Source organism: Danio rerio, chromosome 17 (genome assembly GCF_052040795.2).
Source record: "Danio rerio strain M-AB ecotype USA chromosome 17, GRCz13ab, whole genome shotgun sequence".
Lineage (NCBI taxonomy): Eukaryota > Metazoa > Chordata > Actinopteri > Cypriniformes > Danionidae > Danio > Danio rerio.
The window spans coordinates 23373125-23394628 of record NC_141037.1 but is presented as its reverse complement, the minus strand read 5'-3'; the positions used below and the strand labels follow the sequence as shown (position 1 = coordinate 23394628).

Sequence of the window (21504 nt, the reverse complement as noted above, 5' to 3'; positions counted from 1 at the left end):
GCAGGACGCTTTTAAAAAATAATGCAGGCTTAAACGTATGAATTTTACAGTTTATTTTACTTGGATATCTAAACACATATTAAAAAAAAACAAAAAGCGTATGACATGTCTTACTAAAAATGATTTTATTGACAGTTTACATTTTTATGTGTACATGTATGGATCAAAGGACATATATTTCCAGCTTTTATAAACCTTGTTTTGCCTTCAGATCACTTAAATAATTTTAAAATCACTTTGAAAAGAAAATGATTATACATTTTATCAGCACTTATTAATAGCAGCTGTTACGGTTTAAAAGGTCTTAGGTCTTAAATCTTTTTCAAAATTTTCCTTTGTTGACCAGATTGAAATAAACAATCACCAACAATCCATCGCAATAAAACTTTAAACGTTTTATTTAAATATTTAATTGTTAACTTTTTACCATATTGCTTTAATTGTTTTCATTATGATAACATTTGTTTAAGTTCTCCATGTTTTTACTGCTGAGGATACTGACCTGACCTATATTTTTTATTATCAAATTATTATTATTGTATTATTAAATGTATTAAATTATAATTATTTTTTTACAAGGCAATAAAAAATCGTTTCCGTCTGACTTGTTCGAAAAAAGAAAATCCCTAGCGTTTAGCCCTGTATATGTCTAAAATTTAATTCATAATGATCTTAAAAATGTCCTAAAAGGCCTAAACTTAACTTGGTGAAACCATTGACTTCCATTGTATTTATTTTTTTCTACTATGGATGTCAATGGTTACAGGTTTTTTTGAAATATCATCTTTTCTGTTTTTTATCAGAAGAAGGAAACTATTAAAGGTTTAAAACCAGTTGAGGGAGAATAAAATAGCGAGATGTTCATTGTTTTGGGTGAACTATCCCTTTAAGTTCAGTTTGAAATAGAATTGTATTGCTTCACTTTGTCACACTGCAGTGTTTTGTGAGTAGCTTCTTAAAGTAAACGTGTGTTTTACTTCAATTCATTTTAGTTCTGTAATGTGACATGTCTACCTAAGATATCCAAAAAATTAAAATCATGATTCATTTGGAAAAATATTTACATTTGGTTTTCTGATCTCATGTCGACTTTAAAAGCTTTTTAGCAAAAGGCTTTTAAGTACCAGCATCGTCTGATCTATGTCTATAAACTGGCATAGATTGAATTGTTGTGCAAGTGTTATATGTAAATGACTGAATTATTGTTTCTGTGGGCTTGTTCCATCCATGTGAATAAAAAAATAGATGACATTTTCTTTTGAGTTAAGATTAGTAAATGGAATGGGTCTTAATACAGTACTGTTTAAATATTTGAGGTCAGTAAGTTTTTGCTATTTAGAAACTGAAGAAGAATTGTTAAGAAATATATTACTACTTCAACAAAAATTAAGTAGTAGTAAATTAGGATCATTAAAGAAATACTTTGCATGAATAATAATTTAATTTGAATGAAATTCTATAGACAATTCTATAGAATACAAAAAATATATGTTTTAATGAATTTTCTGTTGTCTTAGACTTGACACATGGCAGAAAATTAGGCTTAATAGGTTTTACCTCCTGCGTTGGTTCGGTTGCATATAGAAAATAACGTCTTTATTTCGGGATTACCACTCTTAATAAATACACTTGCATATGAAGTAAATCGTATCCCAAAGCATTAACTGGGGAACTGGTGATTTCTACTGGGGCACGTGCCCCAGTAAATTGGGTTCTAGCGACACCCCTGATAGTAAGAAATATCTCTTGAGTATAAAATCAGCATATTGGCTTGATTTGTGAATGATCATGTGACACTGAAAACTGAAGTGATGGCCGCTGAAAATTTAGATGGGTAACGGTGACATAGACGAGTATAACAAAAGCATGTGCATCTTCTGTGACCTTAACATCTATCCCACCTCAGATTTTAATTGCAGGTCATATATTAACATTCATTTAGTTGATAGCTTTTGTAATATCTGTGTATATAGGTTGTGCTTAAGCCAGAAGTATTATGATATACTAGTATTTACTCCACGCTGCTGAATATTTGTACATCAGTACAAGTAATACTTCTAAGTTTCCGTCAACTTGTATTAGCATATATGTTTTTGTATGTGAGGGAATGTATGCACCATTGATACAGTACATTAAATAATCTTGTGTATTTATTGCTGAATTGCATGGTTTAGGTTTCTATGTTTGTGTATGTGTGTATGTGTGTGTGTGTGTGTGTCAAGCTCAACAATTCACAGCCAAGCTTAGTTTGCTTTTCGCTCATTCAAGGGTCTGTGTGTACACGTTGGCTCCTTCACAACATGTAGATCATACATTCACCCAGTTAAGCGTAAGCTTTAACAAGCCTGTCTCTAGCACTCAGACAGATGTGGGTTGGTCTTGTCCTCTAAAACAGTCACAGCACATCTATGTGTTTGCACCACCCATTTAATATACTGTATCGTTTATCTCCTGTTTTTATTGGTGTGTTTTTGTGTGTGCATCACACACAGTCTTAGTCAAAAAAACACGCTTTTTTTCAATACATCGCGATTTAGTTTTTTCTCAGCCTGATTCCTCTTTTCCTCCGCTCTTATTGGTCTTTTTCAGTTGGAGGAGGACAGGCCACACCCACATCACTCATTCCCGAGGCCCGCCCATTTGAGAAGACTGGCGTCGTATGTGTTTTCCTCCACTACCATGGACACGGAGCCCTTCCCCCATGACCCCGCCCTTGGGGGAGCGGCCATTCAGCGCAGTCGCTCAGCTGAAAGCAGCCCCGCCCACCGCCATGCCCATCGCAGACATGCCCTGTTGCCAGGCAACCCCAGAGCCCGGCATTCTGTACTAAACCTACCACGCCTACACATTCAGCAAGTGCTGGCAAAACTTATGAACAAGACATGATTCGCCCACCATCAATGTACACTGACGCGCACGTGCGGTGGCGTTTTAATAGAAGGGGAGCACGCGTGCCCACTTTTGTGCCCATGGATGAACAAAATTCGATACAGAAGCTTGGGCAATAAACTTGGTCTGTGATTGTGAGATAAGTGGAGTGTGAGTGTGTGTCCGTGTGTGTGTGTAAGCAATATTTGCAGAGTTATTATAGTATCATTGAGTTAGAATGTTGAACATTTAATTTTAGTTTGATTATTTTAATACATTTGATTATTAAACTTATTAAGTATTAACTTAATGTATTACGTTAAACTAAATAATAAATGAGATTTTTTTCCTTGGGGTCTAGCAGAATAATATAATGTTATATTATATTATATTATATTATATTATATTATATTATATTATATTATATTATATTATATTATATTATATTATATTATATTATATTATATTATATATTCTTAAGTAAGCATTTATTTTAAGAAGCAAAATATTTCAGTTCTATGATTTATTTTAGTGATCTATAATAACCCTGGGATATATGTTAAACTGGATTCTAAACTGGAATTTGTTATTAGAAATCTAAATTAAAAAGGATATTTCACTCAAAAATGTCTATTCTGTCATCATTTACTCAATGTAATGATGCTTCAATTTGCTTGACGTTCGTGGCAAAAAAAAAAAAAGATATTTTGCAAAATGTTTGTTTTTTTCCATTAAAGTCGAAGTTGTTTTTGACTACATTAACTTTGACTAAAGCTTTGTTCAAAATATCTTTTTTTTATCATTTACAGAGTAAAGAAAGTAAAATTTTTGTGCAAAATGGTGACATTATTGTCATTTTTGAGTGAACTATCCCTTTAAGCACTTGAGACAGATGGGGAAAGAAATGAGTTTTCTCCTAAACAAAGCAATTCTGTACAATGCTGTAAGATGTATTTACTCATATAGACATAGTACACTGCAGTTTTTTGTATAAAAAAACTAGAAACACAAAAAACACATTTTTACCTCTTTAGAGGATGTTTCATGTAAAGCTGCTGGTGTCTATTGGGACAGGCACATTGTCTAAAGTGACGAGAATATCATTATATTTGTGTTGCTTTGATTCTCATGAACGCCGTCATATTCTGGGTAAAAAGACGGATGTAAAGCAGGCTGGATAGTGTGATTAGGTTTTCAGGGTTGAATGTCATTGAATTACAATGAATGTTGGCCAAAAGCAGATGGGTAAAATGGTGTGTCCGCCTGAGGTTCACAGAGGACATTAGAAGGACAGTGAGTGCTTGCTATGCTATTTTTTGCACAGTCTGTTCGCATCAATATGATCTCAGCACATATAGAACCTGTCAAACTCTACAACATGCACCTCCAGGTGGGATGAATGGCTTTCTTAAGCAAGCATGACAGAACGTGAATCTCTTTATATACATTCTTATAGGCGTCTATCTTAGCCGAGAGAAAGCTTATACAAGCTCACAAGGTTTAAACCTGAAAAATGTGTGTTTATCCATATAGAAAAGTAAAATAGTGAACAGAGTGTTAGGTCTATGTTTAAAGGCATAGTTCACCCAAAAATGACAATTTGCTGTTAACTTAGGCCTCAATTTATCCAAGATATGTTTGTTTTGCCTGGATTTCTTTTTTTTTTTTTTCTTTAAAGAAACTTTGATTTGCGTTTTAAGACCACGTTTCGGCTAAAAAACTTTTTAAACTACCTCAGGTTTTTTATTTTGTACTTTTTGCCGTGGTCCACTTATAATATAATCAATATTTGTATATCAAAATGCATCATAATTTAGAAGTAATTGACTATTTTCTGTACTGTTTTTGACCCTGATCATCAGAATGCTCTGTTTGAATGGGCGTGGCTGATTGTAGATGCAGATGTAAAAGCTCACTGCAGTGATTGGCTGACAGTTTTGCATATTAAACAGGGATATGCAGGCAGTGAGGTAGCAGTAAACTTCAATCTTCTGCGGAGGCGGGGCTTATCCTCCCTATTACATCACAGAGTAGAACAATTCAGAACTTGTGGTTTTGTAAGACTGCCTTTAATATAAACAAATTTTAGAGGAGCCATAAAGTGTTGAGTTCTGAATCTTACAGAATGTTTTTTTAGTAATATGACCTATTACCTGTCAAAACCACAAGGGAGTTTTGGCTTTTCACTTCATGACCCCTCTATTGTATTACTGAAAACAAATGTAATCTTAAATGTCTTACATGATCTGGTGGTCAGAAAATGAACACATTTTTGGGTGGACTGTCCCTTTAAATGTTGTGCCTGGCTAAAATTACGTGGACGTACATTCCTTTTTAACGAATTCGGCTGTTTCAGCTGGATCCTATAGATTAATTATGATTTTACATCTGTCTTCCATATTAGCTATAAAAATACATATAAAGATGATTACAGAAACATATGCATATTGTTTTTAGACAGAGTGAAATTAAGATCTGTTTGAACTTAAGCTGTTTTTATCTGAGGGCATGCAAGACATAAAAATGGGATCCTTTATGTCATGATATTTGACTAACAGTGGGTAGAAAAGAACAAAGTTCTGGAATAGACATCTATTAAATATTAAAGTGCAATAGAGCTCAAGGCAATAGGGGTGTGAAAGGAAGACTGAGCCTCTTTCTTTGGTTTTGTCACACATGCATTTGTTCGATGCACATATGCAGATATTTGACTTGACTATAATCTATCATTCAGCAAATGAATGTGCCATTTTTGTTCCTGTCCATCGACTTGACATGCTACTTCAACGTTTGAAGTCATAGCAGTCACATAAATCAGTACATAAGCTTTAGTATGCAGAAACGCAGCATTGGTGTCATAGAAATTCGTTTGCACGTTGTGTCTTAACCAGGCACAGCGTATTAGACTTGCTGGCTGCCTCATTTTTATTTCTGGTCCAAAACTCTGCTTTACATAACTGTACTGTTGTTGACATCCTATGCTTAGTACTTTAGCATTTTATTTATAATTTTAGTTTAATTCATAGTCGATTTCTCTGTGGTTTATTAGTTTTTGGATAGGCATGTTAGTTTTGCCTGGCAAAGACACAATGTTAGATATTTACTGTAAAACAAAGTAGCATTAACACTTTGAAATCAGTTCAGCTAAGATATATGTGTATCTTTTGGGAGGAAAACAAAAATATTGATTGCTTGTTTGTTTGTGGTTTAATGTTTCACTTGAAATCCATGCTTTAAAAGTGCTCTATGCTGGAAATCAATGCATATGCGAACCATTTTGCTAAAGAGTTTATTCTTCTTAAACTATAATTTGCCTCGCTGGACCAACTGCAATACATTCTGAAAATACAAATACAAAATACCTTCATTTCATATTGGTTTTGAACCCGGTGTTCATAGCAGTTGGTTCTTGGCATATGTGCTGCTTTGGGTGTTTCAATGCAATTTACACCAACCACTGTTTATCTGGGCTCACCGGTGTACTGTAATGTGTATATGTGCAGAAGTGTTTTGTCTGTGTGAGATAGCTGATCCAAATGTCTTCCTAATAGAGAAGATGAGCACAGACTGAATGACATATGTGTATAGAGATGAAAGAACTTGGAAACTGGGTTTTTGTTGGTAATGCAAGATAATAGTGGTAAGCAAATGCATTTTTTGTGTGTTCCAAAGATGTTTAAATAACTGAGGCCGTGTCTCATACACTACCATTCAAAAGTTTGGGTCTGTGATATTTTATAATGTTTTAGAAGTAAGTCTATATGCTCGAAGACAGAATTTATTTGATCAAAATACACTTTAACTTGTGAAATAATATTCAAATTTTAAAATAACTTTTATATTTTAGTATATGCTAAAGTGTGTGATGTTTTTCTGTGATGGCACAGCTGAATAACTTCAGCCTTCAGTGTCACACGATTCTCAAAAAATAATTTTAATATGTTGATTTGGTGCTCAAGAAACATTTCTCATTTTATAAGTGTTGAAAATGGTGTTTAATATTTTCGTAGGAACTGATGACTCATTTTGTTTAGACTTTTTTGATGAATAATCATAAAAAAAACAGCATTTAATTGAAACTGAAGAATTTTATAACATTTACAAATGAAACTTTTCATCAATTTAATGAATCCTCCCTGAAAAAAATACATTACTTCCCAAAAATAAAAAAAAAACAAAGAAATATCACAAACTTTTGAAAGGTAGTGATCCTGATCAGGCCTATAATTATTCGCCAGAAAATGTATTGTTTCTGCGCTTTTAAAAATGTATAAAATGTTCTCAAGATGGGATAATAACATGTATAGATCGTTTAAGGAATGTTTTCTCTGATTTAGTGAAAGACTGTAAATAATGTTGTCCAATACTTTTGAATCACAACGATGTTTCATGTAGAACCATATTTCATGCTAAAGTCATTACTCATTCAAGCCAAATGGCTTATCATTGCAGTCCCGTTTCATGCCATTCAACATTCATAACCTCTCACATTCTCTGTCTCTAACTGGGTCAAACCCGAGCTTGTCTAAACTCCACAGAGACGACCCTTGAGCTCTGAGCAGCTTATAACAGCGTTTAGCATTTGTATAGAAAAGCGTCAAATTGTATTCTTTTATCTATTTAATAATACAGTATATTCAGAAAAGCCTAAAACCGTGTAAATGGCTTCTCACTGACCAGTATTGTTATGAATCGATTTTAACCTTTTCTGAGTCAAAATTTTTACCATATGCTGAAATTTGTATTGAATAAAAGTTATTCATAAGCTGATCCCAGACCTGCCCATTGAAGTAAATCAGGGTCAGCCTTCGACAGCCTTCGTGTCTTTCACAAAATAGCTAGCTAGTGCAATAAATAAAATAGGGACTGTATAGTAGACTTGTAATATATACAAGCATGCGTTTTAGGCTTTTGTAATATCATAACTCTTTAGACAGATAGCTGAACATGCTGCTGTACTAACACATTCCTCTGTTCCATTCGCCCTGTGTGTGTCCACCGCTGTACATACTGTTGGCTGAGCACTGTCTTTGAGTTTACACTTGAAATCACAAATGGGCTAAATCGTTAAAAAACATATAGAGAGAGAGAAATCTACACTGTAAAATGGACTTTTGTGCCTTTTTAACCATGTATGTCATTCTAAAAAGACAATCCTGCAAAGCTTGTATACAACCAAATCACAAGTAAATAATCTGAAAAATGACTAAAGAGTGGTGTGTTGTCTCACAGCGTGGTCCACAGTGTTTATTTCGCATTTGAGAAGTCCTGTTGGGCAGCCTTAAAAAGGTTTTTTTCTGATTGTTGAGGTTGTTTAGTATGAGAAAAGCAGATACTTGGTTAAATATGAATGAATGGAAATGAATGGAAAAATCTTGTAACAATCTGTAGTTTTCTGAAACGGTTGACTCAAAGTGAGTTTATTAGCAGTGTGTTATCAAAGTCTGTTTAAATGCTGTGGTTAAAAATGCAGAATGTGCTGGTTCAGCTGAAGGAGAAATGGCTTGAAAGAAATGAGGTGGAATATAATCAAGGACAGGTTGATATCTCTGGAGACATTAGACATACAGAGTGTTGTGTTTTGATGTGTACACGTTAAATTAATTTGGTATTATACTATATACTGTGCATTTTCTTCTTGTTATTTTTTATTATTAATAATAATAATTTCATACATGTATATAGCACTTTTATGGACACTCAAAGAACTTTGCAAATTTTTTGGTGGGAAATCTCCTCATCCCCCACCAGTGTGCAGGCTAGGGTAACCCCACTGCTAAAGAAACCCAACCTGGACCATACGCTACTTGAAAACTACAGACCAGTATCCCTGCTTCCATTCATGGCCAAGATTCTGGAGAAAGTAGTGTTCAATCAAGTCCTGGACTTTCTTACTCAAAACAATCTCATGGACAACAAGCAATCCGGCTTTAAGAAAGGCCACTCAACTGAGACTGCCCTGCTCTCGGTCGTGGAGGATCTCAGACTGGCTAAAGCAGACTCTAAATCATCAGTCCTCATTTTGCTGGACTTGTCAGCTGCTTTTGACACTGTCAACCACCAGATCCTGCTATCTACGCTTGAGTCACTGGGCGTTGCGGGCACTGTTATACAATGGTTTAGATCTTACCTCTCTGACAGGTCATTCAGGGTGTCTTGGAGGGGAGAGGTGTCCAACCTACAGCATCTAAACACTGGGGTACCTCAAGGCTCTGTTCTTGGGCCACTTCTCTTCTCCATCTACACATCATCTCTAGGACCAGTCATCCAGAGACATGGATTCTCCTACCACTGCTATGCTGATGACACCCAGCTATACCTCTCTTTTCATCCTGATGATCCCTCGGTTCCAGCTCGTATCTCAGCCTGCCTGTTGGATATTTCACACTGGATGAAAGATCATCATCTTCAGCTGAACCTCGCAAAAACGGAAATGCTTGTAGTTTCTGCCAACCCGACTCTACACCATAACTTTTCAATCCAGATGGATGGGGCAACCATTACTGCATCCAAAATGGTGAAAAGCCTTGGAGTAACGATTGATGACCAACTAAACTTCTCTGACCACATTTCTAGAACTGCTCGATCGTGCAGATTTGCACTCTATAACATCAGAAAGATCCGACCCTTCTTATCTGAACATGCAGCTCAACTCCTTGTTCAAGCTCTTGTTCTCTCCAAACTGGATTACTGCAACTCTCTACTAGCTGGGCTTCCAGCTAACTCTATCAAGCCTCTTCAACTGCTCCAGAATGCAGCAGCACGAGTTGTCTTCAATGAACCTAAACGAGCACATGTCACTCCGCTGCTAGTCCGTTTGCACTGGCTGCCAGTTGCTGCTCGCATCAAATTCAAAACTCTGATGTTTGCCTACAAAGTGACTTCTGGCCTAGCACCTTCTTATCTGCACTCACTTCTGCAGATCTATGTGCCCTCCAGAAACTTGCGTTCTGTGAATGAACGTCGCCTCGTGGTTCCATCCCAAAGAGGGAAAAAATCACTTTCGCGAACGCTCACGCTCAATCTGCCCAGTTGGTGGAATGAACTCCCTAACTGCATCAGAACAGCAGAGTCACTCGCTATTTTCAAGAAACGACTAAAAACTCAACTATTTAGTCTCCACTTCACTTCCTAAGCTGCAATTGCCTCTTTGAATATCACACTAATTGTACAAAAAAAAAAAAAAAAAAAAAAAAAAACACTTCCCTTCTTAGACTTTACAGACCTGAAACTTGCCTTTAGTACTTATTCATTGTTGCTCTTAGTTGTGTAAATTGCTTCCTTGTCCTCATTTGTAAGTCGCTTTGGATAAAAGCGTCTGCTAAATGACTAAATGTAAATGTAAATGTAAATGAAGCATTGGCAGCCATATTGCGCCAGACATCAGGCCACACACCAGCTAATTGGGGGAGAGGAAACAGAGTGACAGCCAATTATGATATGGGGATGGTTAGCAGGCCATGATGGACAGAGCCCAGTGGGCAAATTTGGTTTTTATTGACCACAGAGAGTCAGGACATCAATTATGCATCTCATCCAAAAGACGGCGTTCACTGAACAGTATAGAGTCCCCATCAATATACATAAGGACCCACACAGATCACAGATTGTGCACCCCCTGCTGGTCTCACTAACACCACTTCTGGCAGCAACCTAGCTATCCCATGTGGTCTCTGCTTAGCTTCAGTGGGCGACCATGTGACAGTTGCAGAGAGCTAGCTGCCGGCAAGATGCTTGGCAGACTTTAGGTGCTTGAAAAAGAATTGTTTCATTTCCAGAATGAAAGTTTCCCTATAATCGACTCATCTGTTTCTTCTGTCTAAAAGAAATTAAGGTTTTTGAGGAAAGCATGCAGGTTTTTTTTCATATAGTGGACTTCTATGTTGGTTAGTGGTATGAACGTTCAAATTGCAGTTTCAACACAGCTTCAGAGATATCTACATGTTTCCAGCCAAGTAATAAGTGTCTTACCTAATTCAATGATTTAGTCATGTGGTCCACTATATGGAGCAGGGGTTCCCAAACTTTTCAGCTCACGACCCCCAAAATAACAATGCCAGTGACTCGCAACTCCCAAATTTCTCGGAGGTGGTTATAAATCTACAAACGTTGCACACATAACAATAGGCCTATATAAACACAAGTATATTGACAACACAAAAAAGTGCATCAGTATAAGAACCATATCGTTTTTATAGTCATTTATTTATGTTTAATTTAGTGTTGACCTCAGCTAAAGAAACTGTTGGACACAATGTTTTCAGCACAAGTCTGTTCCTGGTGTATTATCGGAGACCGCCACTCAGAGATCATTCTCAAAGTTCAGTTGTGGCTTGTATTTATTTGTAATGTATTTAATTGCCATAAAGGTGTCAGAAAGTTTAACCTAGTGCTATAAAATCAATTTGCTGCAGCTGACGCTATTGCTGTGTTGTTAATCTAACGTAAACACACCAGTCCTATGAAAAAAAAAAATGTAAAAGATCGGACAACAAAATTTTATTCGCCTGTTGTTTTTATGTAACTATTCACTACTATTTTATATCATATCTTCTGTGGATTATGGAAATAATATGGTAATTCTAATAATTTTATTTAAAAAATTTTGACTTTTAAAAATCACCAAAATCACCAAGCGACCCCCTGTCATTGTCCCTAACTTTGGAAACTACTCATATGGAGAAGAAAACTGTATGTTTTACCAAAAAATGTGTTTTGAAGGAAGAACGAAATTAACATGTTAAATGACAAGGGAAGAGTAAATGATTTGGAAATCATTAATAAAGGAGGGAACTGATCCTTTCAATGCCACACAACTTTTTCAACATGACTCCACTGAGTTTTTTTTTTCTTGCATTGTTACAGGACATCGCCGTGGCTGAACCTTCGCCTTCGTTCTCTCAGACGCGTATGAAGCGAGTGGACTTTGTGTCTGGTGTTTTGATGTTTGATGATCTGAGAGAGGAGGTTGTGAAGACTGGAGGTTCAGGAAGTGATGGGAGTCCACGCAGTAGTGAGGGAAGCCCGGAAGGGGCAGCGTCCACCCTACTCGCCCCTGCACATCGAGACCATGACCAGGAAGAGGGCTCACGCACACTGGTGCTTGTGTCTGCCGGTAACGGACAAGTTTCACCTGGGGATGGGCAGGGAACGCTTGCTGCTTTGACACCGCAGGGAGAGCGACCTGTGCCGGAAGAATCTGAACCTGGCACTCTTTCCTCTGTCATTAAATCAGAGCCCAGGCCTATCGTCATGACAACTGCGGCTGTGATCACCAGTGGTTCTTCCTCGCCACCGTTTACTAAAGTGGAGCGCACTTTCATCCACATCGCTGAGACGTCACATCTTAATGTCATGACAGCCAGACACCGTCCGTCTGGATTCGATGAGCCGATATCTGTTGAGCGTGACGAAATGGGGGAAGAGAAAGAGGATCGGTCAGGGCAACTAGTGGAGATAGAGAGGAATAGTAAAGGGATTAAGGTGGAAAGGGAAGGGGATGAGAAGAAAAAGGAAGAAAGTGAAGCTGAGAAGGAAAAGCAGGAAGTAGAAAATGTAATTATTAGTAGCAGAGAGGAAGCAGAGACTGTGTTTTTAGCTGAGCAGCCAGTGTCTATAGCTATTAAAGAAAATATTTCAATAGAAACCAAATTAGATGACGAACAAGATGGTGTCACAACAGAGAAAGAACAGGAGCAAGAAGAGAGTCCATCTGTGTCCCCTGAACAAAACAGAGATGCTGAAGTAGAGGATGAGAAGGATGTGTCTCCACCAGAGGTGGAGTCACCTGATAGAAAGCCACTCCCACAAAGGCGGAGCCGTATTCCTGTGCTCATGTCAGAGGATGAAACGGGCTCAGACAAGTCATCGCAGACGAGTCAAGAGCAGTTGCAACGAACTCGCAAAAGCAGACACCAACAGTTGGCCCGTCTGGTTCTGGAGCGTAAACAAACGCATATGATGCGCTCTCGTTCTGCCTCCTCACACTCCCCAACACTCTCCACCACTGCATCTGAGGATGAAGCCCACCAATCTGATGACTCCGCTAAAGGAGCGGATGGGAAAATTAAGAGCAGGATCCCTCGGCCAGTCACGCCTATCAGGGGGTCTTACGACCTGTTAAAGTGCGCGACTCTACCGCAAACCCAGAGATCTGTGTCTTTTATTCAATACAGGTGGGTGGAGCAGAAAATTATTTGGTACACATCAAAATTTTGAACATTTGTTTGAATTTATGTTTCTCATGAGTCTTAATTTGAAAACAATTTGAAATATATTTTCTTTAAGAGCAAATGTATAATGATTTCTTGCCATTCCTTTTAAATGCAACTTATACTTCAAAATTTACATGTATATTTTAATGGTCACCATTCATACTTTGTGCATACATTTTGCACATATTAATTGATAATTTTTTGGAGATATAAGTTTTTCCACAAAATGCCAGCAATTCTTCACAGATAACAATTAACAATAGATGCCTACATGTACATTAGATTAGTCAGTACTGAAGCCAAATCTGGAGCTTATCTAACAAAAGAACGATAAAAAACTACTAAACCTAAATTTAAATGTTATTCAAAAATATTAAAAACAAATTTTAAAAAGGGGAAAAATCAAGAGAAGCAAAAAATGTAAAAATTTAGTTGAAATTTTGTAGGTTCTAATTTTTTTTGCAATATTTTGCTTTAATTGTTTTCTTTCAATTACTAAATATATTTGGCGACAAATATTATTTTAATATACTTATCTGTTTAATAAATTCATTTTGTTTAAATGCATCAAAATACATCGCCTATATCCACTGAAAGATGGATAAAAACATTCATTTTCAAAATAGGGTCTACTCAATTATACTGAGCACTGTACTTATATATGTGATAATAATACCCCATGAGCTGTTATAATGCACATACTGTATGTCAACCGCTTTGCAAGTAGTGTTGGGTGCAACGCATTGCAAGTAACGCTTTTTATGTAATAATATTACTTTTCTAAGTAACGAGTAAAGTAATGGATTACATTTAAAAAATAAGTAATAATATTTGAGTTACTTATTTCACAATGTAATGCAAGTTACCTTTTAGTTTCATTAATTAGCTTTTAAAAAGTAAATTGCTGAATAAAAAGTAAAGTAGTTACAAGGAATCACACACTTAACGAGAGAATGTGTTCAGTAGTTTGAACACATTGAAGAAAAGGTAAAAGGGATTGTCTTAATGGACAGTCATTTTACTTGAGACAAAATTACAAAATTAAGGCAAAAGTACAAAAGTAGCAAACACGTTGCTTTTAAACTTTCAATAATCTGTATATACTGCATGTATAGCTCTGGGTTCAGGAAGTTCCTCTAATATAAAAGAAAGAAAAATAACAAGTTCTAAAAGAGATCAAGCTCAGGCAATAAAAATTAACGCAAAAGCTATGCAAAAGTAACGTGATTCATTACTTACCATAAAAAGTAACTAAGTAACTCAACTAGTTACTTTTTTTTTTAGAGAATAACTCAATATTGTAATGCATTACTTTTAAAAGTAACTTTCCCCAATAATGTTTGCAAGCACATCAAATGTAGTATACTTGGAAAGACTTATGAACATGAACCGCCTGTTATCTAGGCTTGCATGTAAAAAGTATACAATGGTACATTGGGCTTTAATGTAGAGATCTGCTTGAGACAAAATTTTTAATCCCGTTCCCTCCAGGTTTTAGTCCGAACTGACCTCTTCCACTTATATTCAGCATTTGTTGTCCCGCTGTCTGACCCGCCCCGCTTTCTACCCGCCGTTCCCACTAACTAGGGGTTGCGAACAGAGGACCAAAACCAGACAGCCTATAACAAGCCATCTGTATAGACACACACACACATAGACACACAGCACCAAACAAGCGACACAAAGCATCACGCTCTCTCTCATTTACACACACACTCACGCACATAGACAGCACCAAGCTAGCGACGCACAGCATCACGCTCTCTTTCTTTAATCACACACACACACATACATAGATAGCAACAAACAAGCGACACACAGCATCACGCTGTCTCATTCACACACATACATACGTGTACTTGCTTGCCCGGCAGTCGGGAGCGATATTGTTAGACCACCCGCTCCCGTTCAAATTACACCAGTTACCGACCACTCCCATGCTTTATTCGGAAATTTATTCCCATACCGCAAGAAATCTGGTCGGGTCCCGTGGCAGACCTTTACTTTAATGTGACATGTAAAATTGTGCATACTGAACCTAAATGGAGATAATGATTGTATTATAATTCCACTGAATGATATGACTCTTTATTTCTTCCTCTCCAACAGAACCAACAGTTCTATCAATCCCAAGATTCAGAAATCTGCAAGTCTGCACACAAATATTCATCAGCAGCCGCCTAAACCTCAGCTCCGCCCCTCTAAAACACTTCCACCCCTTCCTCCATCTTCAGGTCCTTCCCACACTCAAGGAAGCCGGACGGCCACACGTACCGTTACTCGTACCTCAGCTCCTAATGCCACCAGAAGCATCAGTACTTCCCCGCGAAGCTACGGCACCTCCCGCACCGACAGCCCCTCGCCTCAGCGCATTCGACGACAGCTTGCAGCCAATGAAACGCAACGGCAAGCCCAGCAGCCCAGACCTCCAGTCCCGTCTGTGTCCAAATCCAAACCTCAGGACTCCACCACCCCAAGAAAGAGCAAATCCCACCCATCAACCTCAACAAAAGCAAAGAAAGATCCACTGGAGTCAAAAACAAAAACAAGATAATTACAGTGTGTGAAGAAGGACTCCATTGCTCTAGATTATCTTCATCCTCAGCATCAACACCACAATCACTCTCTGAATTGTCAGACACGCAACCAAACAATATGAAGGACACGTTCGCTATTCTGCCAAGTGACTGCAGCAGCTACTTAAATACCTCTGCTGAGGAAAACCTCTGACATTTACACACAGCGAGTGTGTGTGTGGGAGAGTTGTCATTAATGAGGGGTGTTGGACGGATAAACACACCTCATATGCCTTAAACCTGCAAAGGAAATTATTGCTGCCATCACAAAAAAGCTTCCACAGGCTCTCATGTCCACAGCGCAAACACTACTATCATGTTCAATAATGAAGCCAATCATACTGTACGAGTAAAAATTGGGATCTACTTAGCTTTAATACTTTTCAATAGATTAAAGTACCTGCCAGTTATTCACTGAAATATCATTTGTGAAACAGGGCAAACCAACATCAGAATCAGAATCTACAAATCCTAAAATAATTACAAAAATTATATTCAATTTATTTGTGTTTAAGAGAGACTTTTATATCAGCTAATGCAGTGTGTTAACCTGTATTAGGTAGTTCTGTGCAGAAATTTCTGAAAAGTGAGCGATTCTTAATTCTCTAGTTCTAAAACCTGCATTTAATTTCTACACAGAGCTAAGGGTATGTTTACACAACACTGTCAACTAAAAACATTTCAACTCGTTTATTGCATTTTCTGCTGATGATTTACATAAAAAAATTAAATTAGGTAGCTAAGAATACTAACTTTAGATAACCAAGGCTCATTCTGATTACGTACCCCTATATACATTTCAGAACACAGCAAAATACGTCACAGGAGCTAGATTTATTTTATTTTTTTTCGTGAATCCACCAGATACTGCTGTGTATGCTTTTTGAGATCCCAAATTTCTCTCGTGAGTGCCATTCAAGTCTGCTGTTCTCACATAAATCCACCAGAGGCTGGATTTGTCAACTGACTGACTTTTTGACTAACCAACCAACCGAAACCCTTACTCTCCCCCTTCCCTAAACCCAACCAATAGCATTTTAAAAAGCGCCGTTTGACCCGCCCACCCCTTTCCTAAACCCAACCTCAGTATTTTAAAAAGCAATCCAGAAAAAGAAAAGCCCACAGATTTTTACCACGTTTTCAGATTTTACCACATTTTGACCCTGTTAATTACTTGTTTATTTACTTTTTGGATTCTGTTTTTGTCTTACCTGCTTTCTGGAACTGTTCTTCACCAGACTCGAACCCTGTTGTCATGGTCAACACCTCTGCATCTCATTCCACTGACGTACGTGTCGAGCTACCCGACAAACTGGTAACAGCGAAAAAGATAAGCATACGGAGGTAAGCGGTCAGCTGGTAAGCGTGAAAGGAAACGGCACCTTACCACCTCATAGCGCTCATTTTAAAGATGAAATGCAGCCATAAGTTGACATCATTTGTGATCTCCAGAAACGTAAATAAGTCTACATTTTCAGAATGAGCCTATGTTGACTTTTGATAATGGGTTACAAAGCCTCTGATCTTCATGTAAGTAGCGTGTAAAATGTAAATTTGTGTGAAACGGATACGTTATGCGCATGTTTATTTCAGTATATGCTCAATTCATAAGCATGTGCGACTACTTGATAATCAAAACAATTATGGCGGATTACAGGACTGTGAGGATTGAGGATTGTTTACAAAATTACATCACCATCTACTGACCTGGCATGCATAATACAACTTTTTTAGTAGTTTTCAAAGATTCGTGTGGAATGGGATCATCTCTGTGTAAAGCACAGATGATGCAAACTTGTGAAAATGATGACACCATGCATATTACATATAACAGTCTATAGGCATGTGCGTACTTGCAACCAAAACAATGATAGCTACTGAACCATATATGCACAGGTTTGTGGTGTTTCTTTACAGGTGATATCACCATCTACTGGCCTGGCATGCGTAATGTAGTTATTTCACCCGCTTCAAATGATATCACTCGATTGAATGGGCATTATCAGTGGTTATCAGTTGAAAGTTGGGGGCTTCTGTGCGTACTGGTAGGCTTAGAAGGCTTTTTTCATCCATCCACATGGCTAGTCAGCTACACAAATAAGAAAGACTCCAGATTTAGACCTGTTTTTACATAAATGTTACAGTTGGGTTTAGGGTTGAGGTAGGGGTAGACATTAATAAAATATAATTAATGGGAAATTTAATAAATAATATAAATCATTCTTGTGGTTAATCAACTTCACTTATAGAGAAGTAGTAGATTCAGATCTGTTTTTACATTACTGTGATGGTTGGGTTAGGGTTGGGGTAAGGGTAGACGTTAATAAAATATAATTAATGGGAAATTTATAAATATTAAAAAATAAAAAATATATATATAAAAAAAATAAATAATATCAATCATTCTTGTTAACTTCTGGCCTCAGCCAAATGTGATTTATAGCTGATTAACCATGTAAATGGATGAGAACAGCCTTCTGAGCTTACCGGTAGGCACAAAAGTCCCATACTGGCTCATATCTATCAGCTGATAATAACTGATAATGCCTGTTTAACCAGGTGACAGCATTCGAATCGGCTGTCCAAAATACAAAGTAAAATTGTTGGTCATAAATTTACACAAAAACATTATTTTAGTTCCTGAAAATGCAGACCTTTGGGTTTCAAAGCTCAAGTATTTGAAAAAATACAGTTAATGAATGTGATTTTATTATTACAGGTTTGTGCACGAGTATGGATCCATGCCAAATAATAATAATAAAATTGCTTTTAGTACTTCAATGTTCTGTAAACATACCCTAAAGATCACTAATGTTGCTGCTACAGTTTGACATCAATCATACTATCATCTTTGCTCCACCCACCATCTTTAATTCTCTTCCTGATTGGGTCATCTGTGACCTGTCTGGTAAATGTATTTGTTACCGAACCCCAGACCAGTGGCTTGCATTCAGAAATGCTTGTCCGCTTCTGTTTATTGTCTTTTGCAAAACTGTAGATAATGTAAGCAGTACTTAAAAAAAAATCTAAATATATATTTTTGTTCCAAAAAACAACAAAGGCTACAAAAAAGATTATTGGGTGAAAATAGGAGTAACTTAGTTGCATTTTCTTCAGTGCCAGGCTGAAGATGCACCACTCGGATCTGTATACAACATTTAGAGTTCAAAGAGTGTTTGAGGAAGCTGAACGAAGGTTGAAGAGAACACAAAAGCTCCTCAAAAACCAGGTACACCAAGGAGAAATGCAGCAGAAATCAATAATGTGTGTTAAAAGAGCATGTGTGGGGTTTGTAAATGTACTCCGGGATGCTATTTTTATGCCGTTCTGATATTCCTGAGTGTCCAGAGCATGTGTTCAAAGGCTACTAATCTGAAGTGGAAAATAATAACTAAGGTGCTATCGGAGTGTGTCTTCATGCCCGCTCTAGTCATTGGTGTTTTTTTCTGTCCTGTGCGTGGATGAAAACTGAACATCCATGAAGATTGTCAAGTCACCAGAGGAGAAAAATGTCTTTAGTGCACAGTAGCCAGTGTTATCTGTGAGTGATCTTAAAGAGAGAGAGAGCTTCATTTAGACCATGCCCACTGCAGAACCATTGCATGCTGTCGTTTGGATGAAATAACAGGAAAATATGTTCCATCTGTGGAGAACCCAGAACACTCTCTCTACGCTCCAAATGCCAACAAGTTTTGAGGAAAGACACGTCCTCCTGGTTGGTCATCTCTCTTCAGTGTGTTGCTTTGAGAGAATTTGCATGAATGTGTTTCATGAATCATGATTGACTAACTTATACTAAGGTGCAACCTTTCTGAGTTATAAAATGACAAATTATTACAAATTATCAATGATGCCATTCAATAAATGCAAGTTCCATCACTGTTTTGGTTGATTGTTTTCCTTCTCTCTTTCCAGAAACACTCAGTGGATGTTGTGCATAGGGGAATCTGCATGTCCTTGCTGTGGTGAAAGCAGCGGTGGAAAGTAACCAATTACAAATACTCAAATTACTGTAACTGAGTAAATCTTCTCAGGAATTGCACTTTTCTAAGTATTTTAGACATCTGTGCTTTTACTCAGTATATATTTTACTTCCACCTACAGTCACCACGCTGTAGTTTTTGACAGTAGTAAAAAGTGTAGTGTTTGTAGTGTTCTGTTGTCTACAGTGATTGTCTAAGTACAACAATCAATCGCTTGATCCACATCCATTTTCTACTCAAGAGTTGAAATGGAGGATTTTAATTCCGTCAATAGGACCTGTCGATGTTTTGTTTGACCATCGGCGCCATGTTCAGCTGGTTTGTGGCGTCCTCTGAGGGGTCAGTTTTTGCTTCTGTCTTGCTCTGTTTAGGCGATTTGGAGGTCATGTTTTATCGAAGTGATGGTTTTCTCCAATGATGGAGTGTTCTGATTTTTAGTTCACAAATAAAATAAATAGGCATTACGAAAACGTGAGGGAACGAGAAACAAACACGTCTACTTCATTAGCCCAGCCAACCGGAAATCCCAGCTTGATCCACATCCAATAAAACTGCACGGAAAAATTATTTCAGGGTTCAAAGTGCATAATCTAAGAATTAACATACAGTATCGTCAAAACTACTTTTCTCTATATCGCTTTGCATGTAAATGCACCAGCCTGCTTTCTGTCAACTTATTATAGTGCATAATGTAATGTGTTCTTATTTGAAAATAATATCACATTTTAAATTTATAGTCAATGAATGGCAAATAAATGAATTTACACTGAAGCATTCTTTAATGAAAATGGCACTGATCTAATCTACTTTTATCATTTTTATTTTATTAATTATTATCACTTTTCCCAGAGATGGGTTGTGGCTGGAAGGGCATCTGTGCGTAAAAAAAGTGCTGGATAAGTTGGCGGTTCATTCTGCTGTGGCAACCCTGGATTAATAAAGAACTAAGCCAAAAAGAAAATGAATGTATAATTATCACTCTTGAGTACTCCTAGAAGGGCTCATATTTGAGTACTATATGGAACATTTACTTTCTCTTAGGACAGCACGGTGGCACAGTGGGTAACACAAACAGAAGGTTTGCTATTCTCCTCGTGTTCCGGTGGGTTTCCTCCAGGTGCTCTGGTTTTCCCCACAGTCCAAAGATGTGCTATAGGTAAATTGAAGAAGCCAAATTGGCCGTAGTGTATGTGTAGATGTGCATAGTGTAGTGTAGATGTGTATAGTGTAAAACATACACTGGTTTGTTAAGTATGTTAAGTTCTGGAAAAATGGTTCATTCCACTGTGGCGGATTAATAAAGGGGTTAATAAAGGGACTTAGCCAAAAAAGAAAATGAATGAACAAACTTTTCCTCTATCACTACATTTTTGACAAGTAATGGTACTTTTACCTGACTTAGATTTTTTTAGTTCTCTTTCCACCATGGGTGAAGATGAAAAAGAATGATGTTTCATATAATGAACCAACAACAGAGAACTTTTAGATCTTAGAATAAAAATCAGAAAGAGCTTTATTGCCAAGTGTGCTTGCACACACAAGGAATTTGTCTTTATGATAAGAGCTTCCAGTACAGAGAGTACAAAAAGTACAAACATAGTGGAGCAAAGTGCAAAGTACAAACAGAGTGCAACAAAGTAGAAACATAGAGGAGACATGAATAGAAAAAACATGAATAAATGGCAATATCATTTAGAAAATCTAGAGAAAAAAAAGTTGTTCCTGTATACAGAGTTTATTGTGCATATGAGGTAATTAACGGTGGTTCAGGTGGGAAATGACCAGAGGGAAAAATGTTTTTGTGCTCTGGAGCGCCAGCCAGAGGGCAACAGTTCAAAGAGAGAGTGGCCTCGGTGTGAGGGG

At 37.2% G+C, this 21504-nt stretch overlaps 1 protein-coding gene across 3 annotated transcripts in view; it reads left to right on the top strand.

Moving 5' to 3' along the window:
• Positions 1–19537, top strand: part of ttbk1b (tau tubulin kinase 1b) — a 39300-nt gene extending 19763 nt beyond the window's left edge. The window contains exons 14-16 of one of the 3 annotated variants that reach the window (XM_087290372.1): positions 11734–13043; positions 15192–17693; positions 18132–19537. In XM_087290372.1, coding sequence (XP_087146498.1) covers positions 11734–13043; positions 15192–15636 — 1755 coding nt within the window. In that variant the 3' untranslated portion in view covers positions 15637–17693; positions 18132–19537. Of the gene's footprint in view, positions 1–2589; positions 5173–11733; positions 13044–15191; positions 17694–18131 lie in introns of those variants that run through there. The other 2 variants (XM_087290373.1, XM_087290374.1) reach the window with 2 other exon arrangements.
• The last annotated feature ends 1967 nt before the right edge of the window (positions 19538–21504 follow it).